The following is a 19,597-nucleotide window of genomic DNA, read 5'->3' on the forward strand; positions in this document are numbered from 1 at the left end:
ACTACTCTTTTTTGGAGCACATGGTTAACTACCAATGGTTGAAAACAAAACAGCATTTAGATTTGATAGATGAAGCAGCTTTATTTGCTCCAGATAGCACAGCCAGTCACCAGATTAAATCAAAGATACTGCAGCAGTGAGGGGTGTTTTTCTTGCTCCTGTTGTTCAAGTGCGTCTGTGTTTGCTTTGCACTCAACACTGCCTAGGAAAGCAGGAAGAGACTGCTAGCAGTTACCAAGCCTGTCTGAAACACTAGAGGAATGTGAGATTCCAGTGCCATTTAAAGCAAGACAATCTAAAATTTGTCATTCTTAACGTGTTAGAGCATAAGCATTGAGGAAAAAGCACGCTGAGCTATGGCCCTGAACCATCTTTCAATAGTGATACACAGCAGCTCTAACACACAGCTACATTTGACAGCCTAAAAAGGAAAATATTCCACACACACAGCCATTAACTAAGCTATATCTTCATCTTGTAGAGAAAATGTTTTCTCTACATACCATATAAATTCACAAATTAGGTATAAACCAGCCCTTGGTAAAACCCTGCCCCCAGTTTTAATTTGGTATTTATTTTAGCACTAACACAGAAGCCTATGGCAAACACACTTGCAGCCTTTGCGGAGGCTGCTGTATTTGTACTCCACACGTTTATAAAATAATGTAGGGATACTTACTCCATTACCAACATGAAAAGAGCAATAAATATATACATATATATATATATATATATATATCCCCAAACTGCTGCTAATGCAGAAGACTTGTTTGAATTCCACCTGGTAAAGAATCAGTCTTAACTCAAGACTGCAACAACATGCATGCAGTTGAAAGCAGTACTTTTCATATGAACACAAAGTTGGTTGTACTTGCATCCAAACATCCAACATCATTAAAGAAGTATTCCACATTAATCATTTTGGTATACATGACAGTATCAGCTGGTGAACTGTAGCCTTCATTTTATTACTACAACTAATGTACAATGTGTTCCCAAACCTGGGAAAGACCAGTGACATTGCCAAGTCCTGTAAGTTGTAATGCACCCCAGTGCTGCCCTCATACACTGACATGTGCAAACCATTTATTTCTTTATTAAACCATTCAGTTGTGAAGCTGCTAGAACTAAAGTTCAGGAGCTGGGTTGAATCAAGGTTAACTTCTGACTTGCAGTTCCCAGTTGGAAAGATGATCCTGCCACTGTGTTGCAATTTAAGATCAGTTTGTGCTCTTCACAGCACTAAACAAAAAAAGGTGATGGCAACACATTTTAGATTTTAAGTCATTTGACAATGTACACTTTATTTTGATACAAAAGTGAAATAGTTTTAAACAAATTCCAATCCATTATGGACTATATTGAAATTTTTAAATTCCATATTTTTAAACTTGTTTAACCACAAGTTGTAAGATTTCACCATACTAGCACCATTGCTCTTCAAGTCTTTGCCAGTTATTAAAATGTTATTCTGTTTCCAATCTTGCGATATTATCTTCTACATGAAGGTCATTTGTCTTCTACGGAGATACTTGGATTACTTTAGTTGAGGAAAAAGCTAATCTTAGATAGAGATGTCAACCTGTAGTACCCACAGCAGAAAAAGAATCATCCATCAGATATCTGAATTTTAGTGATACTCAAGATCTTTCATGCTCCACACAAGATACACACATTTGTCAGAGATCACAGATTGATATGTAAGTGAATATTCCATTGCAGTATAGACAGTATATGAATAAAAGTTAATGTTAAAAAAAAGTTAATACAGGAACCAAAGACAGCAGCAAGTCAGTATATCACACAAGCGATACTTGAAAGACCAGGAGCATTCCCCTTCCCACACCTTAAAATATTCGAAGGATATCCAAGTTAAGATACTATGATTAATTTGTTATCTAATAACAAAAGGTTTATCAAATCTGCATCAGCCTAGTAGCTCTAAGTATTAAATAGGGTCATGTAGAACTCTAGTCTGAGGACCAATGCTTTGTAATTTTATTTGCATCTCCATTTACAGCTGCTATTTTCAGTAGCAACTACTACAGAAAAACCTAGTCATTAAATAATATTCTTAACTCTTGGAAGTACCTCTTGGACAAAGATATACTTGACCAAATATTCCTCAGTATTAAGAATTAATGCTTAAGTATTCATCTTTGACAAGGTTTATTTCTGAGAGAAAAAAGTGATATAATTGAAATGAAGCAAATAAATCAGTAAGAGTTGTAAAGCCTACCGTGAAAGTAACTCTGGAAGTGAGTATCTAGTTACACACTTAGTGCAAAAAGAACCCTCAAGAGCACAGTATGTAAAGGAAATTTACACACAGGCCTCATAATGGGATACAAACCAGAAAATTTTGCTTTAAGAAAAAAAAAAAAGTAACATTCCTCCTTCCCTGCAGTACAAAAAGCATTTGCCTGTAACTGAGTAAGCATTAGCCACATAGATGCCTTTCCCTGTTACATATTTTTACCTGTACATGACTAGATGAGTTCACAAGAGCACCTCTGCATAGCCAAGGAGAAGTATTTCACCTCTGGGTGAGGAAGCAAGCTAGTAATCTAAGCAACAAGTTACCTAGTATACTACACAAAGGAGAGACTGGGACCTCACTGCAGCAGGTTTGAATTTTAGCTCAACTTTGGCTAAGTAAAAATACTTGCCAACATTTTTATTTAAGTTGGGTGTCTCACTGTGAGATTTCCGTTTAGTAAGTAGCTCCTAATTATATGAAAATTGCACATTACCATTGTAAAATACTTCAAGTTAACTTCTGATTGTACATGTTACAATGTGAAGTTTGCTTTCTAGATACTCAAAGACAGTCAGAAGTAACAAGTTTCACTAGTGGAATCAGTCTGCAAATTTTCCTAAGGCCTAAGTTAAACTGAAATGCATGTATTCAATTTGCCTTTTTCTGAGTAACTTAAGCATAACCAACACTAAAATGGAAGCAGATTTTTGCAGGAATAATGCACAGATGTGAATATATGCTGATAATTTAAAATAGGTAACTACTATCCCAAAAGGAATGAAAATACCCCATACCTGTAATAGTCTATGATACAGAAGGAACAGCAAATACACATTCCAAGAGTTAAGAACCCATATGCATATAAAACAGATTCCATGAAAATTTATTTTATTGCCATTCATCCATATACACTTGTGCTTTCAGCTGGGTATCACTTGTCAGTATTAGCCTCCACTAAACTACCCTGAAAGCATCAAAAATCTGAACAGGAACTAGATATTTACATTTGAATACAAACTCATTTGGCAAGCTAAAATTCATTTATCAAGAGGGAAACCTGTTTTAATAAATGCAAAACGTGTTTATGGAATTACTGCAGAATCAATACAATCTGTGAATTGTGATGAGCTGCTTAAGAGTGTCATAACCTTTTCATGTCACAGTGGGTAAGGCTTCCGTTTCTGTTACATTTTTTTTTTTCAAAAGCAGACTGCACACTCTTCATGGTGACTAAGAGAATGTATTTCAAAACATTTATCGTTCCTTTTTGTTGATCTCTGACACACAGCAATTTGTACCTGCCAGGAAAGGAAGATTCTTGAACAGCAGTTATGTCAGCAGACACCCCTAATCCAGAACAAGAAACACTGTACGACATACACGGGAATACTTCTTCCTTTATACTTAAGGCTTTCCCTACTATCAAAAGGCTGGTAAAGGAAAGCCTAAGGAAATGAGCATTAAATGTGTTTTACTATGCACTACAAATCTTACCCAGTCAGAAACCTTCAATTGAAGAGGATGTGCAAGACATTCCCCATTTTGTCAAGCAGCAGCTTCTCATTCAACCTGAAAATTAAAGAAATTACTCTTACCTTGTTAAAAAACCTCCCAGTACTATTTTTAATTCATGAAAAATTTAAAGGCAAACCTTACCTATTCTCATTGCCCTTCCTTTCAGGTCTAAATGCTAGACCTATTGATTTTGAGTCAACTCAAGTAGCTATCACTCAAGGAGGTTCCAAAAGGTGAAGAACTCTTCCTAGACTTTCTTCTCGACATTTCAGCTGTGATAAGCGGATTTAACTAGCCTTTGGAAAGCTGCTCACTATCAGCACAGTATCTTATGCCTTCACTTTTCTGGAAGTTGAAGCTGTTGCTCCTGCTGCCTTGTCATTCTTTAATTATGCTGACTTCTCCATACTCAATAGGCTGCTGAAGTCCTGTCTTACGAGTCTCCTTAGCAAAGTATGGATCAAAGAAGTACATCCTAGGTTCTTTAAAACTGGTTAATCACTGTCCTCACAGCTTACACTTTTTCCACATCACAAACAACAGCTAAGCTACCCCAACCCACCTACAAAGCGGTCACTTACACACTCCATCTCTTAAAAGGTTGCATACAGATCTTGTTCATAAAGTTTATTATGACACTATTTTTCAAAGTTAACATTGTTGTCACAGTACAGCTACAAGAGGCCCTGTTAAAAAGAACACTGTCAATACATTCTAAAAAATTTTAGAAATACCAGATCAATTTTCAGAAGGGACATCAAACCCAACCTCCAGTTGTCCCTGCAATCAGATGCAGGCCCCAGTTACAAGTCTACACAATCTTCTAAGTGTAGTAGTATACAGAGCAGGTCAGTAGTTAGGTGTCTCACTCCCTAGTGAGATGTGTTTTGGTTTTGAATGTGTTTTCAAACTCCAAAGGGGTCATTTAAAAAAATGCCTTTATTGACATACAACCTCCCCACCCCCACCCCCACCCCCCCCCAATCCCAAATTATGTACAACAACAGAAGTGTTCACTGAATCAGCAATTCTTGCTTTAAGTTATAGTTTAAAACTCCACAGAAAAGAATAAGCAGACTTTGAAATCCAGTTTGGAGGCTACCATCTTGACAGCGGTTCCTTGTTTTAGTGTACTGCAGTCTAAATACACTCCAATAACATTGTTTAAATAACATTGTTTAATTTTTTCAAACAACACACTCATTTTTCTAATACTTCTTAAAATTATAATTAATAATTAATATGACTGATTATGCCTTGAGTCATTTCATACATCTTTGCAGATTCATTCCTACACTGGAATTGCATTTACCTTATACTGCACATTGACCCAGAAGTGAAACAGGTGTGAGTAATTCCAATATCAATCACATATTGTCAAGTGTCTGAGTATTTCTTCTATTGACTGTGTCCCTACTCTTCTGATTCTGAATTGTCAGAAAGCACTGTCCTGGCAATAGTTGAGAGAAGTCACATCAGCTGACAAAAGCACGGACTGTAGTGCCTTAATTTGGAGGTCAGAAGTGAGAATCAAGTACAATTTCTAGCCATATGTGCTGATAAGATTTGCTACTCCAGTGCATCAAATCAAATTGTAAAACACTATCATTCTGTCTATGGAAACTTAAGACTGTACCATTCTATGTTGTGGGAAGTGTTTCTGGTCAGTAAAATACAACTAGATCATGTTTTGTTTCATCTTCAGGCTCTTACCTGAGCTTAGATATTCATAAGGGAAAAAGCTTGAGGACTATGCTACTTAGAGAGCCCATTGAAAATGGGCTTTTGGAACGCATTACCTGGGACTGTCAGTGATTACACCTGTGCTACCCTTGGCTCCCAGTCAGAAGAATGTGTCCAGAAAATTGCCTAGGGTGCATGCAAGAAAGTATATAGCCATTAAGTTATTTAGGAACATACCTATTACTCTCACTATGACGCCTTGTTTAATTGAAACAGTACAATCTGGTGTGAGGGAGAGGGAAATGGGGAGAAAGGAAGGGGATGAAAATTCCAAGCCACCCTCCCCAAAATATCGTTTTATTGAAACAGAGTCATTGTATATCCCAAGGAAACAGGCACTTGATTCCCACCCCACCTTAACTTCTCGGGAATTACAATAAATAAAAAGGTAAAAAGCAAGGTTCTTTTTCTCTTCACCCAGAACTTGAGCAACTGCAGTTATCCCTTACACATCTCAAAGGAGACGGGAGACAGCTTGAATGTGACTAAAGTTGGTCTTGTTAAAATATTTATCATGCCTTATTTTCTTGAAGCGCTAGTACTAATACAGAACTACAAATTAAAAAAATATGCACAAACCAAAAAGTAATTTGAAATTTTCATTTGAAGGTAAAGCTTAGTTCTATAATTCACAAACACTAATTTGAGTAACTCAATCCTAGTTATACATCTAAACAAACTATAATGCAACATACAGATGTTTTCCCTCTGTATGCCTATGTAACTCATATCAATGACAGTTACATATATACACTGAGACTAGACCCCTTTAAGACTGCAAATCAATAGGTGTTTCTATTGTTAACTTTAAATTAATACAAAATAGTAATTGAGAAATGCATTAATCCTCTCTATTAACTAACAAGGAAACACCCTAAACTACATTTTATTTCTGTTATAGAGTTCTCTGTACTAAATGTGGAAAAACTGAACTACACAAATATTGAAAAGTTAAAAATTCCTTAATTTTTTTATTCCTGGTACCACTACCACAATTTACAGGGCAATATACCTGATGTAATGGGAAAATAAAAAGAAAAAAGAAAGACAAAGCTACAACAGATAAAGACCTCAGGAATGTACATCTAATTGACACTACATTGCATTAATCAATAGCTGCACTTTTTGCAAACTGTGGCTATGACAGTCCTGAACAAGAAGGGTTTCCTGTTTAAGCTGCAGTAACTTTTCTGACTATGGATCATCGTTCCTTCTGTGGCAGATTTTACAGTTCCTCTAATGCATTTGGGACGACTGTCTCAAAGTAACCTGCAGCTTTCCTGACAACTCCTCGCTCTCTCTCCTGCTAAGAACTGTAGCCTGTTGAATACAGGATAAGAAAATTATTACTCTCAGTGAACAGTTGTACATTATTCATCATCATCATAAATATGAATTACACCTACCCTTTTTCTGGTAGCATTTTTAGAATCTTCTACCACCATAGCCCCCACTTCCACTTCCAGATCCATAACCACCTACAAAGAAAACAGGGTACATATTGAAACTTAAAGATTAATAACAAGTAGTATTAAACAAAAGAAGTATTTTCTGTACAGAATTTTATTTACCACCATAGGGACTGCCTGAACTTCTACCACCAAAGCTGCCACCACCTTTCATGGGACCATAGTTAGACTGCTGCTGTCCACTGTAATTGCCAAAATCATTGTAGTTTCCACTGCCACCATAATTACCTAAAACAAAAGCAAGTGTGTGAATTTAGTAAGTCTGTAAGATTATGAAATTTCAGTGTAATTATCAGTATTTTACATCATTTTAAAATAGAACTGTGGATGCTAGCTCTACTCACAATGTGCAAGTTACACAAAACCCTTAGCATTTTTAGGATTAGAAACTGGTATTTCACTGAAAATGAGAAGTAGCAGGCTATATTAGAAAGTTCATACAGGTTTGACCAGCAGTTTGAAGTTACCCCAAGAGGACAAATTTAATGCCTCCAAACTCAGGAAAGCACAGTAGTTTCACTGCCATTCTTCCACATTGCTCAGTGCTTTGCAGGTAACCATGTAAACTACAAGCCAAACATTCAATTTATTTGCTGTAAATTGAGACAGAGCTGTATATGCGCTGCATACCCACTACATCAAAGAGTATTAATAAAATATGCAGCAGATTTTGCAGCTAAACTGCCCGAACTTCCACTAGGTCCATGGAAGTTCTCTTCTAGAATTCTTGGGGAAGAAGCAGTAAGAATCTTGTATGTTTTAGTATTTGTGGTACATTCTAATCGGAAACATCTGCCATTAAAGGTCTCTAAAGAAGTTACAACAGGTCTAAAAAAATAACCTTAGCATTCAGAAACTCCTGTAAGGAAATTAACACTGATAACACAAAACAGGAACATGTCTAAACTGATCGTTTCGCAGCACATAGCTATATTTCTTTTGATTTTGTTTAATGTCTTCCTTGATAGTATCTACTCATTGAGGGTTTACACTCATTAACACTGTAAAAGAGTACTGTAATGAAATGGCATCCAGTCACTCCAATTAGAATGTGTAACTGGCAAAAGAACCACTCTTACGAAAAAAATTAACCAGAGTACCTTGTTTCACAATCAAACAATAAAAAGTGTAACTTTAGACATCTAATCCTCATGAAGGACATGACCTACACGGTGTGAACAGATACCCAACAACACCACCATATTTCAAGTGGTCAAAATTTAAATTCTTCTACTCTACTTCCACACACAGGTTTACAGCAGCTGCTTTTAGAAAAATAAGTTACAGGCAAAGTAATATTCTGTAGTTTAAGCAAAGCTGACCCAGATGGACGAGAATTTTCCTTGTTTAACACACTAATCTACATTAGCACCTCATTGTACAACTCATCTTATGTAGCACCATACTTCAGCCACTGTACTACTCAAACCTGACTAAAAAAGTTTTGGCTAATTACAGCTGTCATCTTACCACCTCCAAAATTTCCTCCTTCGTTGTAGCCATCATATCCTCCTCCTCCACCTCCATATCCACCACCTGGGTTTCCATATCCTGGTCCTCCACCACCACCATAACCTCCTCTGCTGCCATACCCAGGACCACCTCCATAGTTGCCACCTTTGAATATAAAAAAAGGTCAAACTAAGCACATCAAAGCTAAATACTGGTTAAAAAAAGCCCATTAACACACAAACATAACAAAAACACAAGCACACAAAAATGTCCCAGTGTTTCCCCTACTGTGTATCCATTGTGTTTGCACTATTTACCTAAACTGTTTAATCCAAACAAACAAAAAAGCATTAGCTTATGTCTACTCTCGAAGCATAATACTTGAAGTTTCCTAGCTCATGCACAGTACATAGATATACAACATGTAACAGCCGCCTCTTTGCACAAGTGGCTGTCACTACCGTGAACCATCCTCTTTAATCCTCTGAACTAAAATTACTCAGTAGACAAAGCTCTCAAAATAATTCTGGTTTATATTTTTTATCCAGACATACAATTCTATTTACACTTGTGTCTAAGCTACCAGACGCTTTTTTTCCCAAGCCACCAAGAGTACCCCAAAGACTTAATATTCCAGATATTGACTTTTTCTCAGATATATCAATGGAGTACTTGCGAACTGGGAAACAGTCCCAAAGAACTCAGGATCATTATGTGTATCTCCTTACAGAATCCGGACAAACAACTACTCGCTGCTTCCCTTATTTCCCCACACAAACACACAAAAATGCTGCTATCACAGCTGTTTGGCAGCTTCCACACTTCTTTTCAGGTGGATTTTGAATACTCACACCAACTCGATCATGAAAAGATAGTAATGAACAAGTCTTAGAGTTGACTGAAAAGACTTCTAGTATGCCAGGTGGTCACTGCTTTGTTTAGTTTTAGTAATCTCAGCTGACACCAGTATCTTCAATTTTCTCAATGACAAACAATTGCTACATGACCTCACGACATGAAGTCAAAGGGTAAATATAGGGGAGTATTTTTTCACCCATGATTTTGTAGGGAAAACAAAAATCTCAACTCTTCACAGCATTACAACGTATATTATCACTAAAGTAGAGTTGGTGTCCAAGGTGGAGGTAAGACTTCAGAGTTGGATATGCTGGCATGAAGCAGAAGAAGGAGCAATACACTTACCATCACCAAATCCATTGTATCCGTCACCACCCCCAAAGCTTCCTCTGCTCCCACCACCGCCACCACCACCCCCATAGCCGCCTGGAACACAAAACAGATGAGATTGTTGGCTTAAACACTTAGCACGTGTTCAAGAAAAAAGACTCGGCAAATGTGAAAGTTATGTTCTACAGAAACATTCTAGTCATTTACCTCTTCCACCAAAGTTTCCTCCTCGGCCAAAGTTTCCTCCACCGCCTCCAAAATTTCCACGACCCATGAAATTGCCTGAGCCACCCCCACGACCTACAAAATATTTTGCTTAAATTACATTAAATGAAAACCAGTTATGTAACATAACCCTGCCTAACTCTAAACTTACCTCTCTGAGAGCTAGCAGTCTGCATCTCTTGTTTTGAGAGTGCTTTTTTCACTTCACAGTTATGTCCATTTATAGTATGGTATTTCTGAACTAGAGAAAAATTGAGAAAAAGGACAGCATTAGAAATTCAAATAATTGAAAGCAATATGCTGTACAACTCTCATAGAAAGCTACTGTAAGGCATGACCCCAGTTTTCAAAGGAATATTAAAGGCAACCCATTGCTCATAACAGTCAAATAGCTCATCATGCCAACATCTTATATTGCTTGCACTACTTTTCTGAAAGCTCAAGTTACACTTTTATCCTACAAGTCATTTCTCTTTAAAGAATTACATACCAACAATTTTATCAACTGTATCATGATCATCGAAAGTTACAAAAGCGAAGCCTCTTTTCTTTCCACTTTGCCTGTCTTCCATGACTTCTATGGTTTCAATCTTCCCATATTTTTCAAAGTACTCCCTTAAGTTATATTCTTCTGTATCTTCTTTAATTCCACCAACAAATATTTTCTTTACTGTGAGATGCGCTCCAGGCTTTACAGAATCCTGCAACACCAAAAATTACATTCAGCATTTTAAATAACTAGGTAGAAATTAAGAAATAAGCTTAACTAAAACCCTAACTTACCTCCCTTGAAACTGCTCTCTTTGGTTCAACCACGCGTCCATCAACCTTATGTGGTCGAGCACTCATGGCAGCATCCACCTCTTCCACACAGGAGTAAGTCACAAAGCCAAAGCCTCTGGAACGTTTTGTTTGTGGGTCTCTCATCACCTAAAAAAAGTACACGGGGCACTCTGCATTTCTGTACTCGATTAAGTACCCATATCCTTTCAAAAGCACAAACTAATTTTGGACACTTTACCACACAGTCCGTGAGCGTGCCCCATTTTTCAAAGTGTTCTCTCAAGCTATCATCTGTTGTTTCAAAGCTCAGACCTCCAATGAACAGCTTTCTCAACTGCTCTGGCTCCTTAGGCTCATGGCCCTACAAAATCAAAAATCAAATACATATTTTGAATACAAACCACAGAATTAACATTTCACAGATTTACTAAAGCTTATCTGTGCACATAACTACAAATAGGTGGAACACATTTACATAAAAACAATGTCTTCTAATGGTTGTAGACAGCAGCATAATAAGCTTAACAACTAATGAGGTGTGATTTTAATTAAACAGTAACTAACTAACAACTTAAGAATGCTCAAATGCAAACAACAGTAAAGAGATTTCAATCTACTAAATAGTTTGGTTGCTTACTTTCCTCCTCTCCAAGAAGTGCATTTGTTTTATGCTCATTTTATGTTCGAGTTGCATATTGCTCTGTAGGGATTAGCAATGAAGCACTCCTAGATAAAAGGACGTTCTAACACTTAATGAAGCACAATCATAAGGAACAATCAAAAAATTAGGCGCATAGTATGCAAATAGCAAAAAAAGGTTACTGACCAAATCAAGCACTTAAGTCTTTTGGACTATCTGATTTAAAACTATTTTAAAAGTTTATTTTTATGCATTTTAAAGAAAATGTATAAATTCCAAATTATTTAATAATGCAAATTTGTACTTGGATAAATTTGTAAGTTAAGCACACATAATCAATAAAGTGGAAGTACCAATCTGGTTTTCAGTGTTGTGGACAATACCTCTTACATCTGAATTAACAAGGATTTACGTCTTACAGAAAAAATATCTTGAATGATGATTAATCAATGACCAGGAATAGGGATAACTACTAGAATAAGACTTGTAACTTAACGAGCAAACTTAAAACTTCAGTTTAATTGAAGCTCTTCACAATATCAAAAAGGTATCTTTACAGAACAAATAAAGTGGGCTTAAAAATGCATTAGTGTTTCTGCTCTGTTACATATTTTATTCAGTGTGCATTTAAAAGGACCTTTCCAAAAATCATTTTACAACTTTCTCCCATCCCCAAGAGAGGGGAGTCTTCTTCTAACAAGCAACCATATTAGGATCTTATTTTACAATCTGGTACTTTTGCGAGTGTAAGACATCCTGCAACAAAGTGCTGGCCAGCTACGTCACATATGACTTCAATTCTGCTGCAGGAATGAACAATGGGCTTCACTGTTTCTGCTGTGCTGTGTTAAGAAGCACAAACCTTAGAGCTGAGCTACATAAAACCAGCTGCAGACTTCTACATATAGATGCCTTGCTTCAAGCCTGCAGGTGAAATGCTTTAGCTTCTAGAAGTTTAAATAAATGTGGTGGTAGTGCTAGTGTTGGTCAGGAAAGTGTATATTCCTTTGAGTACTACACAACCACCCTACAGAGCAATAAATACTGTGATGTGATACATAATAAAAGAACATTTTGGAATTCTATGCTGCTTTAGATATCCATTGGTTTGTAACTTCTGGGTTGAACTACAGGAAACAATGCCTAAGATTATGAGAAGTTGGCTGGGACAAATCCTCACTCTTATTTATACCTTCTAAACTGAGCAAGAGCTAGCCCCAGCATTTTTAGTAACAATTTTTTATTTAAGGCACTAACTGCATTACTACAGGATTATCTGATAGTCAATGGCACCATGACTAAAATAAAACTTCTTTTCCATGGTCTCCTAAGTGGTTTGAACTACAGAAGTATTATTAAAAAATCTCCTTTTTGTATTACATGTAAACTTAAAATTTTAAAGGGTTAATACACTTACTGTATATAGAAACTGTTTTAGGTTCAGTAAAATATTATTTTCCGTTGCTAACTTAATTTTTTTAATTTACTTACACTACTTACTTTTTAGCTGGTTACGTTAAAGCTGGGAATGCTGGCTCTTTTAAACTCTCCTATTCTTAATCAAAGGAATCTATTATGACTTTACTATTATTATTGTATTTAGACTTCTCCAAAACCAGAAACCTAGGAAAAAAATTCTTTTTATTGCTCTCTAATGCTCCTTAAGTCTGTGGCGTTGTCAATTAGCAAGTCAGACTGAATTTCCATTTAAAGAATGACCCCAGAACTCTTCAGGTCACTCCTGAAAGGAAAAGAGAAGTCCTTTTCCACTTATTACACGCACACGAACTTCAGTTCTCATATTAGAAGAAAAACACTTAATGTTACAACTTCTCTCTTCCATCAGAAATGATTATCCTCAGAACACATCTATGTTATAGGAAATTCTCCAGACAAATAGAAGGTGGTACTTTGTTAGGAACAAGTTATTTTTCAAGCATTTTGTTTTCGCTGGGGATAAGCATCTCTAGGGCTTTCAGAGTGCTCTTCTGTCACACAGGATGCTGTTTCTCAATCCTTCCGCTGCAAACTAGTTACAGCAACAGCCTTTCCTGTGCAGCAAGCCCTGCACAGCACGATGGCTTTTCCTCTCCCTAGCCTAACTATGACACTGCCTCAGCAGGATCAGCAGGCTCCCTCCCACTCGAGGCTGGGGGCCAGCACGCCATTTTGCAGTGCTCCATCCGGGGCCGGGGGGGAGGGAGGAGAAGCTGGTCAGTAATTCCCTGCCTGCTTGCAGCCAGCAAGCTATAGGGAGACTACGTTCCTCCCCTTAAGCATTTTAAATGCTTTCCCAAATGTATTAATAGGTTCTGCGGAGGCGGGGAGCTTTTCTTCCTGCCGTGGCTAGCTACTTCCTTCTGAAGCCAAAGCCCCGCGCGGCACAGACCGCCTCCATTTTGTGAGCGATCCGATCTTGTCTCCTCCACACTCAATATGGAGCTGGAGGGGTGGGGCCACAGCAGAGCGGGATCGCGCACACCAGCAGCCCCTGGCCACGACCCAGCGCCGCAGTGGCGCCGCAGGAGCAGCCCTGCAGCCCCCGCCTGGCCTGATGGGGCGGGGTGGGGGGGGGGCACGTTACGGCCAGCAGGGCAGCTGGCGGCAAGGCCAGCATCTTGGGGCTGCGCCTGGTTCTCTCGGCACCACCCTTTCTCACAATCGAAATCAGACTACAGGCTTCTATATCCTACCTAAAACCCCGAATGCTCGGTTTAGTCTGCCTGTACCTCTCTTAGAAGAGGAGGAATAAAAGGCAGCTAGCACTCGCATGTGATTCCCATAAAAATCACAGTCTGGGCAAAAATCAGATCTTTTTGACAATACTGCTGCAGATACGCACTGCCTTTATTCAGAGTTTGCAAGAAACTCCACCTTCATGTGGCAGGGGTTTTGCATGATCAGCATTTTGAAGTTGCAGCATTTCTCTCTAAAGGCCCTGTTTTGACATGAAGTCCTGCCATGCACTGTATCTTTAGGAACAAGCTAATCCCAAAACGCCTGTCACTGTGGCTAAGTTTATGTGCAGCTAAACCCTAGACTGACTTCTGGAGCTCAAAAGCTTGCAGACAACTGGGGTTAATCAACTTTCTCTGTGAAATATTTTCTCTAGAAACTTAATAGCATTTATGTGGATTCCAGGCCAAGCTACTTCAGTAAACTACAAAAGCTCCTTTTGCAGCAGCTGAGGAACCCCAGTTACATTCTAGCCGAAGTCCAAGGGCAGCGAAACGGTTGAAACATTTGTTTGCAAGAGAACTTTACACACATTTCTTCAATACAAAGTAACCATAAGCTACTGGATACATGCAACTCAAGAAAAGGTTTGTTCTTAGCTCTAAGGCTCTGGCACTACAGCTGTGTATGATCGCCAGAGAAAGATGGGCTTAAATAGCTAAAATATTCAGGCATCCTGGAAAAGTAACGTTAGATAGCAAATAAATCAAAGTATACAATAAGACAGTGTCTCAATTACAAGGCATACAAGCATAGTTAATACCCTCTTTGCTAATCTTAAAATTGAGTTTATACTCTGAAGGGTATCAAGACTTTTCCCCCCTCCCACTTCCACACCCTGCCCCACAGTAACTAGCTCCCATCCTCCCAGAACAGCCCCACCATCTTCTCTATACTACGCACCTTATTCAGTCTACGGTATTTCTGCTAGAAGCAAAAGAAAACAGTTATTTTTACTTAGTACAGCCTCGCTTTCATTTGCAGTGACTATTAGGCAACCATTTTTTATTAAAAAAGAACCTGTCTTCATTCCCACTAAAAAAAAGATTGTGAAAATAGGAAAGAATCGAGTTCCTGCCAATATTCTGAGGATGCATCTATTTCTTTAAAAGAAAAATAATTACACCTTTAGTCACAAACATACATTTACACATTTAGTTATAACAGAAAACTATGCAAGCAAAGTTTCCCCACTATACTTAACATCCCACCCCTTAAAATTGTAACTACTATACAGCACTTTAAAGTTATTCTGCTACTATGGGGATGAAGAAGGTAGAAAAAAAAATTCTGAATTAATGCATCAGATAGAAACAGTTAAGTATTACTATTTTTATTAATCTCTTCCCCTTAAAGCTACTTGTTTTTCATTAAAAAAAGCAATTCTCTCACCTGTGAGGATCGTCTTCCTTTTCTCTTGTAGTCTTCCACCTCTCTCTCTTCCTTAATAGCAGCCATTTTGGAAGGGTACTCTAACTCGGCCTTTCTTTTAGATTTAGGAAACCTAGAAAACAGGTTGGATAAGTCAGTACTTACCCCAATTCCTATGAAGTAGGGCCTTTCTCTGGCTGCAGTGCACAGGTGTGGCTTTACAGAAGGGGAAAGGGGCAATGAAAGTATAAAAAAAAAAAAAAAAAAAAAAGTATTTCGAAGGGTAAAAATCCTCAGCCTATTTTGCCCAAGAGTTGCTGCACAAAAAGAACATCTGCTACCAGGTCAAAGTGTTGGAATAACTTGGTACAATCTTAAATTATAATCTGCAGAGCAACTTATTCCACATATTGCCTGTCATGTAACTATCATGAATACGATCTGTACATAATAAGAAAAAATCAAATTCTACTTCTCCAGATTTAAAATCCAAAATTTTTGCAAAAAAGGTAATTTTAATAAGCATTATTTGCAAAATGTTTATGTGTAACCTACTGAAACCAGTAATCCAGCAGACTACAAACTGGAATATTATAGGATGTGAAATGTTTTCTGTACTGAAAAATATTTTCTACTAACACCAGTGGAAGGATTTCACCTTTTCACCTTTAGTGATTCTGTTCTTGCCTAACTAGAAATTTTAACACTTGAACCCTATCAATCTGTAGCACTGGTCATTTGTGTTACCTTTCCTTGCAAATTATTTATTCCATTACTACTTTGTACTCTATTTATGTGCCCAATTTTTATTAATGAATATTTATGAAGTTTTAAGAAGTATTTCACAAGATAAACTCAGTCAATGCATCCATATATAAGCATTCAAACAAAAATATATATATTTGCTTTCACTTCTTTTTTTTTTAAATCAAGTTTCCTAAAAACATTGTTACGTGATTTCTTATTATGTTGTATTACTATCTTTGGAAACAATTCACTATTAGTTCAGGTGTTTCTTGAAAATCATTACAGTAGTCAAAGTAGTCAACTAAATAATACGATACTGTAAAATTGCATTTGTACTGCATTAAAATAATTGATATTTACAAGATTAAGTGTATTGTTTTTAATTTTTTGTTTTTGAAGTTCTATTGCATAGGCAAAGACAGGTAGTGTGACTCATTTATTCAAAGTTAAATAATATAATTCCATGTTTAAATTCAAATTAAGGTTCAAATTAAGACCTACATATTAAAGAGCTGTGACATCATGAGTATCATGATTGAAGGTGTTACGAATCTTAAAGGTTTTATGAACTAATGCTAAGGTATTTGTATTATCTTCAGTTCTTCTCTATGCCATATTAACCTGCTCTTGAAATCCTTCAAATAAAACTTAGGTTGACTTAGCTGAAGGACTTAGTATCCTAATACCTCCTGAACTGTTCACTTCCTCAAATCACACAGCAGTCAAGGGCTTTTAAAAAAAAATAAATGTTGCTGTATGGTGAAATAAATCTTTTGGAATTATTAGGGGGGGAAGGGCTAGGCCTAGATACCCTTTTAAGTAATGAAAAGTATGCAAACACTCTCTGATTTCATGACCTGCTGCTTCCCCAGTGGGGCTCCATACTGGCCACCATAAAGCTTGTAGGCATGGTCTCTGCCATGATGGCATCTGAAGGCCATGACGCACAAAAAAGAGCTGTTTCATTACTGATGAGTACCATCAGCTAAAGCAGTACACAGCCCTGTGCAGCTTTGTTCCTACTTTGTTTTGCAGGAAGCTTAAACAACTGTAAATACCAGCATTTTTATGATTTTTATCAACAACATATTGTTTTTTGCTTTGATTTAAAATATTCAAATATCAATTGAGGTTAACTAGCATTGAAGCAGTTGTATATTGCAACTTAAATGACAGAAAGGAAAGCAATCAGAAGAATTTGTTGGCTGTAATGGACAGAAAGTTCCCAGGAACTACCTAGTTACTACAATGCTACTCTGTCTCTTAGAGAGACAAGTGCTGGTTGAGGGGAAACTGACATTCCCAAGATGGAAATTTACTTGTCCATTCAGAGAATACTCTGGAGATGTATTGATCTTTTCTGTAAAAAGACAAAGTTGGACCTAACGTGCACATAGCTTATCTTGCCAAATGTAAGATTTAAAGCGCCAGAATAATAGGTTTTCAGCTCTAAGTGCATTTGCAGTTTATTCCCAACACCAACAGGAACATTTCCTGGGAAGAAAAAACAATATATTAGCTTAGTAACTTATGTGATGGGTTACCAAACTTGACTGAAGCATGTTCAAATTCTTTGAATTCATCCTCCCTCCAGTTTGTCAGTGTTCAACAACCCTGAAGCAACTAAGACAATTGCTTACGTGGAAAACAGAGCTATTTTTAGCTGTTTTGCTTAGGGATCCAGTTTCTTCTCGACTTTTAATGGAACAGAAACTAGTATGAGCGGTCACGTCTCTGTTCTCAGTCCTACAAGGCCTGAGGAAGGGTCACAAAACCCAGGAAGAACACCGCACCGTTTTTACTCACCATACTTTGAGCATTTCAACTTACTTTGAAATGCTTAAAAAAAAAAAAAAAAAAAAAAAAAAAAAAAAGTTTTGAAAAGAGATGGAAAGGAAGCAAGAGGGGGACGTGACTGCGACATTTCTCCCCGGATAGGGCACAGACGATTGCCCCGGCCTGAGTTTGATTTTGGTCTGGTTCCCGCTGGGGAAGCTCTGAGGCGAGGCCTGCGCGCGGGGCCGCTCCTTTGTGCTTCCCCCCAGGGCCGCGGGGACAACGCCGAGCCCCCCGTGCACGGTGCGGCTGCGGGCGTGGCAGCAGGGCAGCGGGAAGCCATCCGGGCTGCCTCGCCCCGCTCCCGGCCATGAGGGGCCCCACGCGTGCCGGCGGCAGCGCCGCTACGTGCAGCGGGGCACGGCACCCAGCGCCCCCCCCCCCGCTCCAGCTGCGCACGAAATGGCGGCCGCAGCCTCGGCGCCCGCGGGGCCTCGCGGCGGAAGCGCGGCCTCCCCCCCCCCGCTCCCCCCCCCTTTCCTGCCCGCGCCACGCCGCAGGGAGGCGGCGAGGAGCGCGGCGCGGCCGCCATTACGCGAGCCCGCTCTGCAGCGCGGCGTGCAGCAGCCCCCCCGCAACCCGCTCTCCCCCTCCCGCCTTCCCGCCCAGGCGCGGTGCTGCAGCCTCGGTGCACCGCCACCACCGCCACCACCACCGCTGCTGCTGCAGAGCGGGCTGCGGCTGTGCGGCCCGCCTGCAGTTACCTCCATTTTGTGCACGCACCCGCCAGCGCCAATATGGAGCCGAGCGAAAGGGGGGGGGTCACGTGGCGGGAAGGCGGGCTCGGGGCTCCGCGCCACCAGGGCGGAGAGGGACTGAATGCACTCGGGGGAAGGGGGGGGTGCAGGGCTGGCAGCAGCGCGCGCCGCGGCCGTTGCCGCTTCTTTTTTCCCGCCGCTCCTCCCCTCCCCCCGCCCGCGCCATTAGCCCCGGTCCCGCCGTAACGGCCGCGAGGAGAGGGCGCGAGGGGGGGAAAGAAGAGAGCGAGGATCAGCCGCGGAGGGAAGGTGGGGATGGGGGAGGAGAGGCGAGATAAGAAAAGATATAACCGTGCCAGCGTCCGCCCGAGCGCCTGCCCGCCCTCTCCTCGGTCCCACGCCGGCAGCCGGCCTGGCGCACTCACCGCCGCCCGCTGAGGGGGTGGAGATGCCGGCGCGCAGCCGTTACTGGCGACGCCCGCCCGAGCACCGCCTCTTCCCCTCACGTCAGGGCGGCCCCGACAGCCTCCCCCCGGCCGTCCCCTTCCCCTCCCTTCCCCCGCCTCGGGAGAGAGGCGCCCGTGAGGGAGGGGCGTCACGGCGGTGTCCCCGAGGGAGGGAGGGAGGCAGGAAAAGATTAAAAAAAAAAAAAAAAAAAAAAAAGGAGGGGGGTTGCGGTGCTGACGGGGCGCCCCAGGCGTGCCTCCCCGCCAGACTCCGGGACGCCGTGAGGGGCCCCCAGCCCGCCGGGGGAGGCTTTGTGTCTCCTGGCGTCGCTTTTGTCCTGGGGGTGCTGTGGGAAGATGGCTGCGCAGAGCCCTTGGGAAGCGGGGCTGGGTTAGCGTGGGTTATGTCGGATCGGGGACCGCAACTAATCTCTAGCTCCGTGGGCAGGGGCATCGCCGGTATCTTTTAGTGGGTTTTGTCACCACAA

At 40.1% G+C, this 19,597-nt stretch overlaps 1 protein-coding gene across 16 annotated transcripts; it reads right to left on the minus strand.

Moving 5' to 3' along the window:
* Positions 1–254: 254 nt before the first annotated feature.
* HNRNPA3 (heterogeneous nuclear ribonucleoprotein A3) lies at positions 255–19,164 on the minus strand. Of its 16 annotated transcripts, none has more exons than XR_014317792.1 (14): positions 19,015–19,141; positions 15,404–15,515; positions 14,915–14,938; positions 10,874–10,996; positions 10,636–10,782; positions 10,343–10,553; positions 10,004–10,093; positions 9,835–9,942; positions 9,643–9,723; positions 8,458–8,604; positions 7,090–7,215; positions 6,925–6,996; positions 3,755–3,829; positions 255–1,582 (listed from the first exon to the last, which is right to left on the minus strand). XR_014317792.1 is itself a non-coding variant. In XM_082763490.1 (13 exons), the coding sequence occupies exons 2-12, from the start codon at positions 15,467–15,469 to the stop codon at positions 6,944–6,946; spliced, it is 1,176 nt and encodes a 391-aa protein (XP_082619616.1). In that variant the 5' UTR covers positions 15,470–15,515; positions 19,015–19,141; the 3' UTR covers positions 1,738–3,829; positions 6,925–6,943. The 16 variants fall into 16 exon arrangements, 13 of the variants coding, with proteins under 13 accessions (XP_082619616.1, XP_082619615.1, XP_082619620.1 ...); XR_014317793.1 differs by lacking the exon at positions 255–1,582 and adding an exon at positions 1,738–3,558; XR_014317794.1 differs by lacking the exon at positions 255–1,582 and adding an exon at positions 3,917–5,644 and having other exon boundaries at positions 1,738–3,829.
* Positions 19,165–19,597: the final 433 nt, after the last annotated feature.

The sequence above is a fragment of the Aythya marila genome (genome assembly GCF_965140915.1).
Source record: "Aythya marila genome assembly, chromosome: 6".
Lineage (NCBI taxonomy): Eukaryota > Metazoa > Chordata > Aves > Anseriformes > Anatidae > Aythya > Aythya marila.

Coding starts and splice junctions, on each gene's coding strand:
- HNRNPA3 (XM_082763490.1), bottom strand. CDS start 15,469: ATGGCTGCTATTAAGGAAGAGAGAGAGGTGGAAGACTACAAGAGAAAA. Junction 10,783..10,873: donor GCACGCTCACGGACTGTGTG/GTAAAGTGTCCA, acceptor TACTTTTTTTAG/GTGATGAGAGACCCACAAAC. Junction 6,997..7,089: donor TTCAGGCAGTCCCTATGGTG/GTAAATAAAATT, acceptor TTTTCTTTGTAG/GTGGTTATGGATCTGGAAGT.